Source organism: Giraffa tippelskirchi, chromosome X (assembly GCF_054371585.1).
Source record: "Giraffa tippelskirchi isolate mGirTip1 chromosome X, T2T-mGirTip1v1.2.pri, whole genome shotgun sequence".
Classification (NCBI taxonomy): domain Eukaryota; kingdom Metazoa; phylum Chordata; class Mammalia; order Artiodactyla; family Giraffidae; genus Giraffa; species Giraffa tippelskirchi.
In genome coordinates, this window is record NC_137289.1 from 98,934,993 (window position 1) to 98,951,801 (window position 16,809).

Sequence of the window (16,809 nt, forward strand, 5' to 3'; positions counted from 1 at the left end):
ATGGCAGAAAGTGAAGAACTAAAGAGCCTCCTGATGAAAGAGAAAGAGGAGAGTGAAAAAGGTGGCTTAAAACTCAACATTCAGAAAACTAAGATCATGGCATCCGGTCCCATCACTTCATGGCGAATAGATGGGGAAACACTGGAAACAGTGTCAGACTTTATTTTTTTTGGGCTCCAAAATCACTGCTGATGGTGATTGCAGCCATGAACTTAAAAGACGCTTACTCCTTGGAAGGAAGGTTATGGCCAACCTAGATAGCATATTTAAAAGCAGAGACATTACTTTGCCAACAAAAGTCCGTCTAGTCAAGGCTATGGTTTTTCCAGTGGTCATGTATGGATGTGAGAGTTGGACGGTGAAGAAAGCTGAGCACCGAAGAATTGATGCTTTTGGACTGTGGTGTTGGAGAAGACTCTTGAGAGTCCCTTGGACTGCAAGGAGATCCAACCAATCCATCCTAAAAGAGATCAATCCTGGGTGTTCACTGGAAGGTCTGATGTTGAAGCTGAAACTCCAATACTTGGGCCACCTCATGCGAAGGGCTGACTCATTGGAAAAGACCCTAATGCTGGGTAGGATTGGGGGCGGAAGGAGAAGGGGACGACAGAGGCTGAGATGGTTGGATGGCATAACCGACTCGATGGACATGGGTTTGGGTGGACTCCAGGAGTTGGTGATGGACAGAGAGGCCTGGCGTGCTGCAATTCATGGGGTCGCAGAGAGTCGGACACGACTGAGCGACTGAACGGAACTGAACTGAATCTATATTCAAGACAGCAAGCTAGGAATAGAATGGAACTTACTCTGATAAAGTATATCTACAAAAAAGCAACGTAAACAGGTCGAAATGCAGAAGATTACTCATTTCCTATCGGGAAAAATGCCGATTATCACCTGCTTTAGTCAAGAGTATTCTGGCTGGTTTGTTCAATCCTGCAAAATGAGGAAAGGTTTAAGGTTTAAGCCAGTAGAAACTGTTGATATTCAAATATTATAGTATATTTTGAAAAGCAAAAATAATCTAGATCTAAATTTGTGGAATTAATATGCATATTGAGAGGAACTGTGGAACAGAAAATCTATATACAAACATTCTATCTCTACATACATCCTCAACTAGGCCATAAAAATCACAAACCATGAATTTTCAATACCATTAAATCCTCGGGGATAAATGTAACAAAAAATGTGCAAGGAGAAAATGAAACTTTATTGACAGAACTTTAACAGTCAAATATACAACATAAGAACAGCACAGATGGCTTCAGTCTATCTTCTTTCAAGCAAATCGTCGCCCTTCACCTATAATATATACATTAAAAAAGTTACTTAGCAGAAATTTCGTTGATAGGAGAGGTGTACAAAGTTCATCGCAGTTGTAGTTTTATAAAGTGGACTAAAACAAGAACACTACGGGCGACCCTCTGGCTTACCTTCAGTTAATCCTCTCTAGAGATTTTATCGACTTTTCAAGCCTATTACCAGTATTTTTAAAAACACACTACCCTTCCTAGTTATACAAGAAAATAAGGACACTGAGTTCAGAACAAATGAAATCAATTGAACCTATCAGAAGGTCGTTTTCAGTAGAGGGCAAAACTGTGTACACATTCAGTAAAATATCTAACAACAAAAAACACCCTAAGACAAACAAAATACACAAAAACTAAAACCAAAAAATCCCCCAAAAGTATCATTGAACTGTGTTGGTTTGAAATAATATTCCGAATATAGGACAGCTCAACAGTTGTTATCTCTGTTACTGCTTAAGTGAAGTAAAGAAAAAGGCCAGTAGTACATTTGTTTCTTCTCTACTGTGGAAGAGTGTAGAAATTTTCATTTGTTCTAATTCATCCCTGATGTGGTTGTTTTAAGTCAGTTAAACATTTATCCCCCTTTTTACTTGTGGCCCTCTTGTAATTCTAAATGTTTCTTGTCACCTTGGAAAGCATTCCAGTTGGTATAATAAATTATATGGGGACACTAATTTTCAGTCATTACTATCACTGGCGACATCAACATGTGAAGCAGAAATAGGACTTTCTCACAGCCACACCAAAAGAAGAAAGAGAAAAAGGAGAGAAGAAAAGAAACGGGAGAGCTAGAGGGAGTATGAGTGAGAGAGAAAAGCAAGTAGGAAGAGAGAAGAAAATCTGGAAAAGGAGATTTTTTGGTTTGTTTCTGAATGACAATGGCTTTTGAGAGACAACTCTGACCAATTTCAAAAGTTCATCCACGGTATCTTGTGATGTTTACTTATTTAGTTACTCTGGGCTATGTTAAATAATATTTCTTTTTCTACCCTATTAGACACATCCCATCAATATTCTAAAAATATGTGAGTTCCAGATTATACTCTGTTTTAATTCTGTAATCTACTGTTAGTGTCTTGTTCATATTTCTTATTAGGTATACTTGGGCTTTGTCCATTTTCTTCACAATCATGTAAACTGAGAGGAATGGACTGGCAATTTGGGGTTGGCAGATACAAACTATCACATTCAGAATGGATAAACAACAAGGTCCTACTATACAGCACAGGGAACTATGTCCAACCTCCTGTGATAAATCACAACAGAAAAGAATATTAAAAAATGTGTGTGTATATATATGTGTGTTACAAAATTATGTAAATTACCACATTGTGTTTATCTATTAGTTGAGTTTATTTTCCTCTTCCTGACGATTCATACCTGTCTTTTATTAAGTATCTTTTGCTTTTTCCGTTAGGTTTATTCTGTCGCTCTTTTTCTTACCTGTTTGTTGGGGGTAGGATTTTATATTTATGTACTTTATAATTAATGTATTTTTCTTTTTAAATACCACACATATTTAGGGCTAAGATGTTTCTAAGAGAACATTTTAATCATGTTCTGTAGTTACTTGAAAGTAGTCTGAAAGTTGTCTTTTCATCTACATGTTCTAATGGAATGGAACAAAAAGGTAAAGTGAAAATATTTAGAAGGCTAATACACAGTAAAATCTTCCCTAACCATGAAGTTCTTCCTGTAAAATTAGAACCATGCAATTAATTGTCAGCAATCTGGAGAACACCTATGTGAAAGATACTACGCTGATTACGTGGGAAGAACTAGAGTTACAGACTTTAACCTTCAAAACTTTTTAAACTCACGTATCAAAGAGGAAAAATAACATATTTGATATAGTGAGAGACGATTATATCGTGAGGCTCAGATTTTTACTAGTTCCTTAAGAGTGAGAGTTGGGTGTATGGCAAAAACCATCAGAGTAGTGTAAAGTAATGATCCTCCACTTAAAATAAGCAAAAAAACGCCCCCCAAAACAGACCAAACATGGGGGCAGGTAGTGTGCTTAGCATATGTATCTCACTCACACCTGCCTGGGATATCACTGACTAAATGCACTCTCTCAACTTGATCAGCCACAGAAACAGGAAACTAGACTACCTTTTGCCATTTTATTATTCAGTCACATCATGCTTCAATGGGGAAAGGATTTAAAATGCAACTAATTTTCCTAAGAGCTAGAGAATTCAGAATTTGAGAGAATTTAACAAACATCAAGCGGAATGTTGGCTCATTTTCTTTTTTAAAAAAATTAATTTTTTAATTTTAATTGGAGGCTAATTACTTTACAATAGTGTGGTGTTTTTTGCAATACATTGATATGAATCAGCCACGGGTGTACATGGGTCCCCCATCAGAAAATGAAATCTCAATTCCCCTGTTATAATTTGACTCTAGATGATATTTTATGATAAATCAATCAAGAAAAACAGAGTATTCTTGTATGCATTCCATCGAAGGGAATCAGAGAGTGCAAAAATCAGCATGGAAAAATTGGCATTTTAGTGTATCTGTTCTGAATTCACAACTTAAATGAATAAAGTTCAGTTTAGAAGTTAAGGGATTTACCTGAATCACACACATTATGTTAAAGCTGGTACTAGAACCTACTGAGCATATTTCATGTAAACTGATATTTATTACAAATGCATTCCGTATTTGTTACAAGCAGAAATTAGAAAAGAACCTGAAAATTATTAGCTGTTGCTTAAAGTACTTATACTCAAGGAAAGAAAACGGTTTCCTTTTGAATCAGTTCTATTGAGAAGGATGAAACTGGAGCCCATTATACAGAGTGAAGTAAGCCAGACGGAAAAACACCAATACAGTATACTAATGCATATATATGGAATTTGAAAGACGGTAACCATAACCCTATATGCGAGACAGAATAAGAGACACAGATGCATAGAACAGTCTTATGGACTCTGAGGGAGAAGGTGAGGGTGGGACGTTCTGAGAGAATAGCATTGAAACATGTATATTATCATAAGTGAAACAGAACATCATTCCAGGTTCGATGCATGAGACAAATGCTCAGGGCTGGGGCAGTGGGATGACCCGGAGGGATGGGAGGGGGAGGGAGGTGTGGGGGGGTTCAGGATGGGGAACACATGTAAACCCATGGCTGATTCATGTCAATGTATGGCAAAAACCACTACAATATTGTAAAGTAATTAGCCTCCAACTAAAATAAATAAATTTATTTAAAAATAAAAAAAAAAAGGAAAACGGTTTCCTATTTTCAGTTCGATATGGCTTTGATCCTGTCTCTTTATTGGAAAGTCTGTAAGTCAGGCACTCAGGCATCTGGGATGTGAACTATCTTTCAAAGAATATGTGAATTCTATTATTAAAATAATAGTAATGTTCCCTCTATATTATTAAAGATATAATATTCTGAAAAACAGAAACCACATAAATTACTTTCTGAATGGATGACATACCTGCTTCTGGCATTTCAACAGGCTCTATATTTGACGCAATCTCCTCCTAGACATCAGGACCATCTCCACCTTGACCCCCAGTCTTTGCCACAGCCAATTCCGGGAGATCAATTTCCAGGTAAGGATCATTAAAAAAACGCATCAATTTAGCTGTAAAACCTACAATATAAACAAGGGAATGATGATATTCATTCCCTCAGTGTTATGAATTAAAAGCCTTAGGTTAGTATGGTAAAAATGTGATGAGTAAGAAACTCAGGAGCATTATTCCAGGAATGTGTTGCTGGAGAAAAAGGAAAGCAGAATTTCCCGAAAGTCATTACCATTTTCCTTTTCCAGGGTTGTCCTCAGACAACTTAGATGCTCCCCCGACTTCTTTGTCTTGAAAACAAGGGAAAATTTCACCAACCACACGAACCTGCAAACTATACTCTCCTCAGTTTTTCAGGAACTGTCTGAAGTCCTTTTCTAATGTTTCCTTTCCTCCACTCACTGGGTATGTCTTAAGGCAGGATGCACTGATACACTTTACCTTGACAGGCACGCGGCAGCTTCTCTTCACCACGATCCACTGGATGCTCTTCATGTACTTCCTCCTTTGCAGGTGTGATATCATGAATTTCAGCTGGTGGTTCCCCTTGTTGAGGTTGCTCAACACTGGGCTGCTGGTCCTAGTAGAGTGGGCATGCAAATAAAAACTTTTTGTTGTTAATACATCTAATAGCATAACTATACACAAGACACAGATGTATCTGATCATAAGTAAACCTAACAACATTTTCCCAACACAATTCTATGTACTTACTTTTAATAAAGTTTCTCTTCCCACAGAGAAAAGTTAACTCCCATAAGAGTTACTCAGAAAGACTTTGGAAGCTATTTAACTCTATGTTGGGATGGAAGTATGCAATCTGTTGTTAATAAGCAGGAGGAGGGAGTCACTGGGCACATTTCCAGGGAATTTAACAGTATACTCATCCAGGCAACGCCAGACTGTAATATATCTGGATCAATGTTCCTTCCTAAGACACACTGTCACCCTTTATCAGCATGAAAGACCTTTATCACTGCATCTGTACTACTTAACATCATTTTCTCAAAAATAAACTTCTGCTAATAGAAAACACCAAATGGTAAGGTACTCACAACCACAGGTGCATCCAGCTGGGAGGACTCTTGATCTATAGGTCCCAGTGTTGATGCCACTTGCCCACTCATATTTCTCCCTGAAAGTAGAATGTTGTGATTTAGAAAATGTCCGGGGCAGTGGGATGATCCAGAGGGATGGGAGGGGGAGGGAGGTGGGTGGGGGTTCGGGAAGGGGAATACATGTAAACCCATGGCTGATTCTTGTCAATGTATGGCAAAAACTATTACAATATTGTAAAGTAATTAGCCCCCAAGTAAAATAAATAAATTTATTAAAAAAAAAAAATGTATTTATGACTAGAGCTATATTTGATCACTTTTATGGCCATATGTTGACTTATTACTTTTTTAAAAAATGTGAAAATACTTTCAAAAGAAAACGATGGTTAAGTATGAGTGTACATGCATTCCAATCACACTAAATACAGTTACTAGAAAAGCCATTTTTGTCTTTGCTAAGCTGGCAGAGAAATTACCTTAAGGTACACAGGAAGGCTCAATTTTTGTGAGGAAGTTTGATTTCACAACAGAATTCTCCATTATGAAGATATTTAGTGAAATACTGCTAAGAGTTAAAAATTCAGGACTATTCCTTTTGTCACACCCCTATTCACCAGACGTATCTCCCCAACTCCCTTGGAATTCAGTTGGAACAAGAAGGCTCAGTCTTTACAGCCTGACTATGGCGATTTTCTCAGTGTCTGGGGCTGAAGTGAGTCTGCATGCAGAGCAACCGGTCCACGTCTCCCTTGACACCTTATCACAAAACCCGGGAGACAGTCACAACCCACCCCCCCACCCCCGCGGTCCGGTTTCTAGGCCTTTCCTTAATCGCCCACCCCGCCCCCTGCCCAGGTCCCACTGTCGGCCCCAGATTCTGTGCTCTGTCGTCAGTTCCAGGGCCCCAGTGAACCAGATATTTCAAATAGCACTCCCAAGTCTCCCCCCCGCCCACCATCACCCGACCCCTCCCTCTTCTGCCCACCGAGCTTCCTCTCCAGCCACCAGGGCAAGAACTATGGCGTCACGACACCTCTGAAGAGCAAGATGACGACCTCGAGGGCCTTCCTCCTCAAAGGCCCGAAAACGCGCTGCCCGACCCGCCCGAAACTCGCTGGCTCCCCCTCACACGCTCGCACACATCAACTCCAGACAGGACAGATCTGTGGACCTACCTGGTGACTCGCAAGCAGTGAGAAGGAACCGGGACTGAGTAAACACAACCGCCTCAGGCCCAACGCTCCTCACAGAATGCGCGCTACTTATGCGCACCAAGGCGCATGCGCAGTAGCGGGTGTACCTGCACACACTGCGCATGCTCCCTGAGTTCGGCGTGTGCCGAGCACGTTGAGCTTTTCTCGCTACTGAGGTAGAGTCCTGGAACCGCAGGGTCTCTGGAGGATGAGAAAGGGGGTTGAAGACTATCTTTTTTTCCTTCCAGTGCAGTCTTTCTTACGCATCCACAAACTGTGGTGATAGGTAGTCCCAGGTTACCCTTAGTGGAGAATGTGTCTCAGGAAGACATTTATGACAGGAATAGACATTACTGGTTTGAATACCTATTTTTATACATGCTTTGATGAACCATTTCCTTCTCTGCTTCTGGGTTTTCCATCATGCTTGCAATGGCTTTACTCACTTCCATAGAATAGACACAGAAATATGTACCTCCGTTTCCATCTGTTGCTTGGAGCATTGCACATTTATATCTCTGAACTGGTAACTGATTTCTCAGAATATACCTCTGGTTCCTGTACAATATTGTTCTTTTAGCATCGGACTTGACTTTCACCACCAGACACATCCACAGCTGGGGGCTGTTTCCACTTTAGCTTAGCCTTTTCATTCCTTTTGTAGCTATTTCTTCACTCTTCTCCGGTAGCATATTCTTCTTATTCTCAAGAATTTCGGTACTTCCTAGGAGTTTTAATTTTAGCCAATTTTACCCAAGAGAAAGGAAAACATATTCACACAAGGACCATTACTAAAACATCCTACTCATGTACTCCTAATAGCCAAAACTAGAAACAACCAAACTATTCAACAACTGGTATGTAGATGAAAGAAAAAAGAGTATACTCATGCATAAGAATACTACACAGTCATTTCAAAAGGAACTACTAATGCATGTAACAGCAAGGAGGCATCTCAGCTGTGCCACTGAGAGATGTCAGACACAGAAAGCTATGTGTTATATGATTTCATGTCAATGGGTTTCTGGAAAACGCACAACTATAGGCACAGAAATATATCTGTGGTTGCCAGGGTATAGGAATGGAGGAAGGAATCTGAATGCAAATAGCCGGAGGGAGCATTTGCTTTTTTTTTTTTTTAATAAATTTATTTATTTTAGTTGGGGGCTAATTACTTTACAATATTGTAGTGGCTTTTGCCATACATTGACATGAATCAGCTATGGGTTTACATGTGTTCCCCATCCTGAACCCCCCTCCCACCCACTCCCCATCCCATCCCTCTGGGTCATCCCATTGCCCCAGCCCTGAGCATTTGTCTCATGCATCGAACCTGGAATGGTGTTCTGTTTCACATATGATAATATACATGTTTCAGTGCTATTCTCTCAGAACGTCCCACCCTCACCTTCTCCCTCAGAGTCCATAAGACTGTTCTATGCATCTGTGTCTCTTATTCTGTCTCGCAATAGGGTTATGGTTACCGTCTTTCAAATTCCATATATATGCATTAGTATACTCTATTGGTGTTTTTCTTTCTGGCTTACTTCACTCTGAATAATGGGCTCCGGTTTCATCCATCTCAATAGAAATGATTCAAATGTATTCTTTCTAATGGCTGAGTAATATTCCATTGGGTATATGTACCAATGCTTCCTTATTCATTCGTCTGCTGATGGACATCTAGGTTGCTTCCATGTCCTGCCTATTGTAAACAGTGCTGTGATGAACACTGGGCTACACGTGTCTCTTTCAATTCTGGTTTCCTTGGTGTGTATGCCCAGCAGAGGGATTGCTGTGTCGTATGGCAGTTCTATTCCCAGTTTTTTAAGGAATCTCCACACTGTTCTCCATAGTGGCTGTACTAGTTTGCATTCTCACCCGAGGGAGCATTTTCAAACCAACGGGACGTTTTCTACCTTTTTGTTGTGGTAGCATTTACGCAATGGTATGCATATGTCAAAACTCGACAAACAGGAATGCTTTAAAGCATTGACTTCTCTTGTATATAAATTATGTCTCAAGCTTCTCTTCACCACGATCCACTGGATCCTCTTCATTTATTTCCTCCTTTGCCGGTGTGATATCCTGCATTTCAGCTGGTGGTTCCCCTTGTTGAGGTTGCTCAACACTGGGCTACTGGTCCTAGTAGAGTGGGCATGCAAATAAAAACCTTTTGTTGTTAATACATCTAATAGCATAAATATACATAAGACACAGATATATCTGATCATAAGTTAACCTAACAACATTTTCCCAACACAATTCTATGTACTTACTTTTAATAAAGTTACTCTTCCCACAGAGAAAAGTTAGCTCCCCTAAGAGTTACCCAGGAAGACTTTGGAAGCTATTTAAATCTATGTTGGGATGGAAGTATGCAATCTGTTGTTAATAAGCAGGAGGAGGGAGTCACTGGGCACATTTCCAGGGAATTTAACGGTATACTCATCCAGGCAACACCAGACTGTAATATATCTGGATCAATGTTCCTTCCTAAGACAAACTGTCACCCTTTATCAGCATGAAAGACCTTTATCGCTGCATCTGTACTACTGAGAGGGCAACCGGCAGGAAGGCCAGGAGTCTCCAAACGGAGGAAATAGGCTGCAAGTGTCAGACATTTTCTCTCTCTCTTAAGCGGCAGGATGAAACAAACTAGGGATATTTTTTCCCTTCTCTATACAAATTTAAAAGAGGTTTCTCTTAAAATACTGTGTGGCCATGACACCTGGTTTCACCTGAAGTTAACTATTCTCAAACTTTGAGTTAACCAATGCATTTTTCTTATGGAAATGTTTGTCTTAAGCTATGTTACTGTACTCTGCATTTACCCCAAGCGCTGTCTTCCGCCTAATGGCTCAGAACCTACTTGACAAACCAGTATGTTATACTCAGACACTGTTCCCCTAATCTATGTAGATGAAACTATTTGCATGATCTGCCTTTCTGCAAAATTCAAGTCAATCGTTTTATGACCCGGGATGTCTGGTGCCCAGATTATTCCAAAATACATCTTATGGATGAGGGGCCTGGTGCCCTTCTGAGTTTAAGACATTCCTTTCTTTCATTAACAAACTGCTAGTGACTATATATCATCCAGCTGAAGACTAGCAGGGGGGTACTCTTTCTACCCCCTTCCGATGCCTATGTCAGAAGCTTTCTCTATCTCGTTTACACTTTAATAAAACTTTATCACACCAAAGCTCTGGGCGATCCAGCCTCGTCTCTGGCCCCGGATTGAATTCTTCTCCTCCAGAGGCCAAGAATCCCGGCCGTCTTTCTGCGGCTCAGCAACGACCTCACTACTTAACAATATTTTCTCCAAAATAAACTTGTGCTAATAGAAAACATCAAATGGTAAGGTACTCACAACCACAGGTTCACCCGGCTGGGAGGACTCTTGATCTATAGGTCCCAATGTTGATGCCACTTGCAAACTCATATTTCTCCCTGAAAGTAGAATATTGTGATTTAGAAAATGTATTTAAGAGTACAGCTATATTTGATCACTTTTATGACCATACGTTGACTTATTATTTTTTTAAAAATGTGAAAATACTTTCAAAAGAAAACTCTGGTTAAGTACGAGTGTACATGCATTCCAAGTACACCAAATACAGTTGCTAGAAAAGCCATATTTGTCTTTGCTAAGCTGGCAGAGAAATCACCTTAAGGTACACAGGAAGGCTGAATTTTTGTGAGGAAGTTTGATTTCACAACAGAATTCTCCATCATGAAGATATTTAGTGAAACGCTGCTAGGAATTAAAAATCCAGGACTATTCCTTTTGTCACACTCCTTTTCACCAGGCATATCTCCCCCAACTCCCTTGGAATTCAGCTGGAACAAGAAGAAAGGCTCCGTCTTTACAGCCTGATTTTCTCAGGGTCTGGGGCTGAGGTGAGTGCATGCAGAGCAACTGGTCCACGTCTCCCTTGACACCTTATCACAAAACCCGGGATAATGAAGAAGGAATTCCTGGGGCCTGGACTCCATCTTAGGCCTGTTGGTGCTGATCATGCTCGGCCACCTCTCTAATGGACTCTGAACTCTGTGCCTAGTGCCTGTGAAAACGACAATAGAAGGATAAGACCCCCTCCGGACAGGGGAACCTTGAAGATCCTATCCAGGTTACTCATCGCCTAAGAGAAAACATACACTAATCACCCCTGTCTCTGGACAGGCCGTAAATGTTTCTGTACCTATCGGAGTGTAACCTCCGGCTTATTGATTATTGGCCAACTGTTTAACTGTTTGAACACATAACACCTAAATGATGAGACTACTGTGATTGTATTTACCCTTCCTTTGTTTATGTAAGTCTCCAGGAATTTGGGGTGGTGAGTTCGGACACGTACACATGGGGTATAAAAGATTTTCACAAATGCTGGTCGGGGTCCTTGGCTAAGAGGAGACTCTGCCTTGGGCCCGCCGGTGTAATAAACTGCCCTCCATTACCTGCATTGTCCTTCTGAGTGAGTTTGTTCCCCAAAACGCGTGGCTATAACAATACAGTCACAACCCCCCCGCGGTCCGGTTTCTAGGCCTTTCCTTAATCGCCCACCCCGCCCCCTGCCCAGGTCCCACTGCCGGCCCCAGATTCTGTGCTCTGTCGTCAGTTCCAGGGCCCCAGTGAACCAGATATTTCAAATAGCACTCCCAAGTCTCCCCCCCACCATCACCCGACCCCTGCCCTCTTCTGCCCACCGCCCTTCCTCTCCAGCCACCAGGGCAAGAACTATGGCGTCGCGACACCTCTGAGGAGAAAGATGACCACCTCGAGGGCTTTCCTCCTCAAAGGCCCCAGATCGCACTGCCCGACCCGCCCGAAACTCGCTGGCTCCCCCTCACACACTCGCGCACTTCAACTCCAGACAGGACAGATCTGTGGACCTACCTGGTGACTCGCAAGCAGTGAGAAGGAACCGGGACTGAGTAAACCCAACCGCCTCAGGCCCAACGCTCCTCACAGAACGCTCAGGATGTATGTGCACCAAGGCGCATGCGCAGCAACGGGTGCACGTGCACACACTGCGCATGCTCCCGGAGTTCGGCGTGTGCCGTGCACGTTGAGGTTTTCTCGCCACTGAGGTGGAGTCCTGGAACGGCAGGGTCTCTGGAGGATGAGAAAGGGGCTTGAAGACTATATATTTTTCCTTCCAGGGCAGTCTTTCTTATGCATCCACAAACTGGTGATAGGTAGTCCCAGGTTACCCTTAGTGGAGAATGTGTCTCAGAAAGACATTCGTGACAGAAACAGACATTACGGTTTTTAATACCTATTTTTATACATGCTTTGATGAACCATTTCCTTCTCTGCTTCTGGGTTTTCCATCACGCTTGCGATGGCTTTACTCACTTCCATGGAATAGACACAGAAATACATACCTCTGTTTCCATCTGTTGCTTGCAGCACTGCACCTTTATATCTCTGAACTGGTAACTGATTTCTCAGAATATACCTCTGGTTCCTGTACAATATTGTTCTTTTAGCATCGGACTTGACTTTCACCACCAGACACAACCACAGCCGGGGGTTGTTTCCACTTTGGCTTAGCCTTTTCATTCCTTCTGTAGCTATTTCTTCACTCTTCTCCAGTAGCACATTCTTCTTATTCTCAGGAATTTTCGTACTTACTAGGAGTTTTAATTTTACCAAAGACAAAGGAAAACATATTCACACAAGGACCATTACTAAAATATCCTACTCATGTACTCCTAATAGCCAAAACCAGAAACAGCCCAACTATTCAACAACTGGCATAGAGATGAAAGAGAAACAAAAGTGTATACTCGTGCAGGAGAATACTACACAGTCATTTCAAAAGGAACTCCTAATGCATGTAACAGCAAGGATGCATCTCAGCTGTGCCACTGAGAGATGTCAGACACAGAAGGCTATGTGTTATATGATTCCATGTCAATGGATTCCTGGAAAAGGCACAACTATAGGCACAGAAATATATCTGCGGTGGCCAGGGTATAGGAATGGAGGAAGGAGTCTCAATGCAAATAGCCCAAAGGAGCGTTTTCAAACGAATGGGGCGTTTTCTACATTTTTGCTGTGGTAGCATTTACGCAATGGTATGCATATGTGAAAACTCGATAAACGGTAATGCTTTAAAGCATTGACTTCTATTGTATATAAATTATATCTCAATACCTCTCACTTTTTTTTAAAAGGAAAAGGAACTTTAAGTATGTAAATACTGGTTATTGTATCCATCTAGACCATGAGCTCATAAACATAAAAATCTTATTTGGAATTCTTTCCAGACCTGGCCAACTTCCAGGATTTCCCATGACACCTTTGTACCCTTATGACAGGACACAGAAACTTGGTCTTAACCATGTTTACAATTCCCTCTCCTTCACTTCAAGTCCATATTCTTGCTGAGTTCTGTCACTTTTACTTCGAAAATCTCTAATGCATCTACTTTTTCCAAAGTCCACCGCATCTGCTCTAGTCCAAAGCCTCCCTCCATTTAATTGTCAACGCCCTTGAGTTTGTGTCATACCCCTTGGGTTTGTGCATCAGAGAAAACAGACAACCCTGTCACATGCTCTCAGTGAAGACAGCCTGGCAGTAGGGAAAATAAGACCATGCCTCTGCTCCAGTAGTGCCTAGACACGTTGTCCATGTCAATCAGAACTGAGGAATTCTTGTAAAAAGTGCAGATGCCATGATCTACATTCAGTGGATCTCACTCAGTGCGGCTACAACAGTGCCCTAGAATCTGTGAGATTACACTATACTTGGGAAACTTTCAGGGACTTTATTAAACCCCTTTGGTAGCGAGACTCAGCAAAATAAGGGAAATAGAGATCGGAACAGATATTAGAAAAAATATACAGATAATCGACAAAACCCAAAGCTGGCTCTTTCAAAAGGTCACTACGAATTCATAAATTTCCACCCAGAAGAATAAAACAAAAGCAAGATAACTATAGACAAAACTTACCAATATCAGGAAAGAAATAGGTTACAGATTCCACAGAAATTAAAAGGATTCTATGAATAAGTTTATAGTCATAGAATAACTACATCTGGCAATTTAGGTGAAGCGGGACAAACTATCAAATTTCAGTGAAAAAGGAACAGATAACCTATTTTAAAAGCAAGCTTGTAGTTGAAAAATTCACAGAAAAGAAATCTCCAGCCCCAGGTGGTATCCCAGGCACAAAAGAGAAGGGGAGGGAAAGAAAGGGTAGGGACAGGGACAAAGTAAAAAATATATATCTATATATCTATATATCTATATATCACTCCAATCATTTAATCAAGGTGATTTGGGCCAAATCCAAGCAATGTGATGAGACCATTCATTTTTTTTTCTCATTGTCCTCCAGCTTCCCCTTCCTGCCTCTCTCCTTTGCCCCAGTTCCCTTTCTCCTTCTTAAGTCCTGCCCTCCATCAAGGGCAGGCAACGATATGAGGCATGATTCCCACATTAAAACTGAGGTACGCTGCTCGGCTGACATTCAACGTGGATGCTATCATCCCTGCAGCTGGTACACTCAAGTTCTCTGTCTCTCCTGACGGACCAGAAGGTTTCACTCCTAATTTCAGGTATAGGTAGGAGAGAAGGTGCAGGGCACATGTTGGAGCCTTGAGTCCTTCATCTGTGAAATGCAGATGACCACAAACTGGGGGACAAACAGAAATAGCAGCACCAGGCCCCTTTCAATGAGAGCTACGTGCCAAACCCAGTGCATCACAGGACTCCTTGACATTCAGGAGCACGCCAAGTAGATTTCCATGCGAGGACTGTTGCATTTGTTGTTCCTTCTGCCTGGAATGCTCTTCCCTTAGGTAACCCCACGACCTGCTCCCTCACTTCCTCCAGATCTCTGCTTACTTGGCATCGTTCAGGGAGACTTTCCCTCATTATCTTGAAGAAAATCATAATATCATACCCACATACACCTTTTCCCCTGATCTAGCAATATCTTTCTTCATAGTGCCTGCCACCCTTGATTTACTTACTGACCACCAAGTCTATGCAATGAGAGACTTGGTTAGTTTTGCCCTGTCCCAAACTCCTCCAATAGTGCTCAGGTCTATGGCAGGTGCTCAGAAAACATTTGCTGAAGGACAGTCTGGAGGCAGGCCCTTTAAACACATTGCTAACATGCACAGGTACCCTCCAAGATGGGCACTGGCCCCACTGTATTAATTATGATACATACTGAGATTTCACGAGACAAGTGATACACTCAACAACACACAGTCAGCATGTCAGGTTCCCGGCTTCAGAATCATATCTGCCAGCTACCAAATCCTCACTTCCTGGACAGAGACCTCACAGCCAAGAACGTAAGAGGTTTTATTTCTAACACGAAGACTTCCAACAGCTCATAGACAGCCAGAGACACCAAAAAGAGCTCACTGAATCTCTGCACAGAGAGCACACAACTCGAGTCTCAGACGCTCAAACACAACAGAGACCATAACCATACACGCTGTGACAGAGACCCTGCAAACAGTCCAAAGTCTTCCAGACAGAAACAAATGAGAACTGCACAGATGCTTCACATCATGGAGACTGACTCCCAAACCACGCGGACACTTACCGACCTAATACAAACCCTCCTAAACGGAAAGGCAGAAGTTTTAATAACTCAAGAATATCATATAATCTTAAGACAAAGTTCCCAGACAAAGGAAAAATTTGCAACCTCTGCATAGAGCCCCAGGCAGCTGATCCTTTACACCTTTAGACTAACCCATCCTTAAAGCAGCACAGAGGCATCACAACTTGGAACCCAGAATCAAAAAGCTCAGTGATCTCACATTCTGGGGTGCAGACCCCTAACACAGAGATCTCACACACAGGGACTGAGAGGCAAGAAACCTCCAAAGATGCACATCCCGGTATACAGGCACACATCCTAGAGGCTTTGTATTATGGCTCACAAAATCCACTCACATCAAATGTCCCATCACTCACAATTCCGCCCAAAGGCTCAAGGAGATCAAATGTAGCCAAACACCACCTGTGTTGTCACACGTAGCAACACACAATCCCAAGGTGCCAGATACAGTATACTCTCCAGGGAGAGACACCAAACTCAGAGACCTCTCCCTGGACATGAATTGCGTGCATTTGTGTGAAGACCGTGCGCTGCCACAGGATCCAGACTGAGCGAGAGCTAAACAAGACTGAAACGCAGTCACCATGCACGGCCAGTGACCGCGCCAAACCTCGCCACTAACCAGAGCAGCTATTCGACCCCTTTGGGAAAAGCAATAAAACTCGGAGGAAAATTGCATGCTCTGCATCGTTGCGCACGCTAACGCAGGCGCACGCGTATACACGCGCCTCTCGCCCTCAGTTCCAGTTCTGTGCCCACAGTGCCCGCAATCACGCGGTGACCAGTCACTACCCAGAAAGCTTCTCTGACGCCATACCCAAACCGACAGCAGGTCTCTCGCTCCGTAGTCGTCCCACCAACGAAGGGGTGGAGTTGGAAAAGAGACGAAGAAAGTTTCCGCTGAATACCAGTGTCCACTCGGATTCGAAAGCAGCGGGAAGACGAAGAGGAGCGAATCGGGATAGACCCAGAGGCGCCCTGAGCGCCGCGCCTGGGAACTGTGGTCCATGCCTGACGCGGTGTAAGGGGGCCCTCCCTGCTGTGGAACGCCCTCTCCCAATGGTACCTTCCAGAGTGGGGGGGGTCTTACCG

At 42.3% G+C, this 16,809-nt stretch overlaps 1 protein-coding gene across 6 annotated transcripts; it reads right to left on the reverse strand.

Annotated features, from left to right (window-relative positions):
- Nucleotides 1–1,192: 1,192 nt before the first annotated feature.
- LOC145537180 (uncharacterized) lies at nucleotides 1,193–16,779 on the reverse strand. Of its 6 annotated transcripts, none has more exons than XM_081567998.1 (11): nucleotides 16,535–16,779; nucleotides 12,511–12,759; nucleotides 12,020–12,238; nucleotides 10,791–10,962; nucleotides 10,493–10,572; nucleotides 8,667–9,264; nucleotides 7,102–7,843; nucleotides 5,924–6,003; nucleotides 5,310–5,448; nucleotides 4,778–4,936; nucleotides 1,193–1,305 (listed from the first exon to the last, which is right to left on the reverse strand). In XM_081567998.1, the coding sequence occupies exons 7-10, from the start codon at nucleotides 7,241–7,243 to the stop codon at nucleotides 4,824–4,826; spliced, it is 474 nt and encodes a 157-aa protein (XP_081424124.1). In that variant the 5' UTR covers nucleotides 7,244–7,843; nucleotides 8,667–9,264; nucleotides 10,493–10,572; nucleotides 10,791–10,962; nucleotides 12,020–12,238; nucleotides 12,511–12,759; nucleotides 16,535–16,779; the 3' UTR covers nucleotides 1,193–1,305; nucleotides 4,778–4,823. The 6 variants fall into 6 exon arrangements, with proteins under 6 accessions (XP_081424124.1, XP_081424122.1, XP_081424119.1 ...); XM_081567996.1 differs by having other exon boundaries at nucleotides 8,528–9,264; XM_081567993.1 differs by having other exon boundaries at nucleotides 7,102–7,320; nucleotides 7,595–9,264.
- Nucleotides 16,780–16,809: the final 30 nt, after the last annotated feature.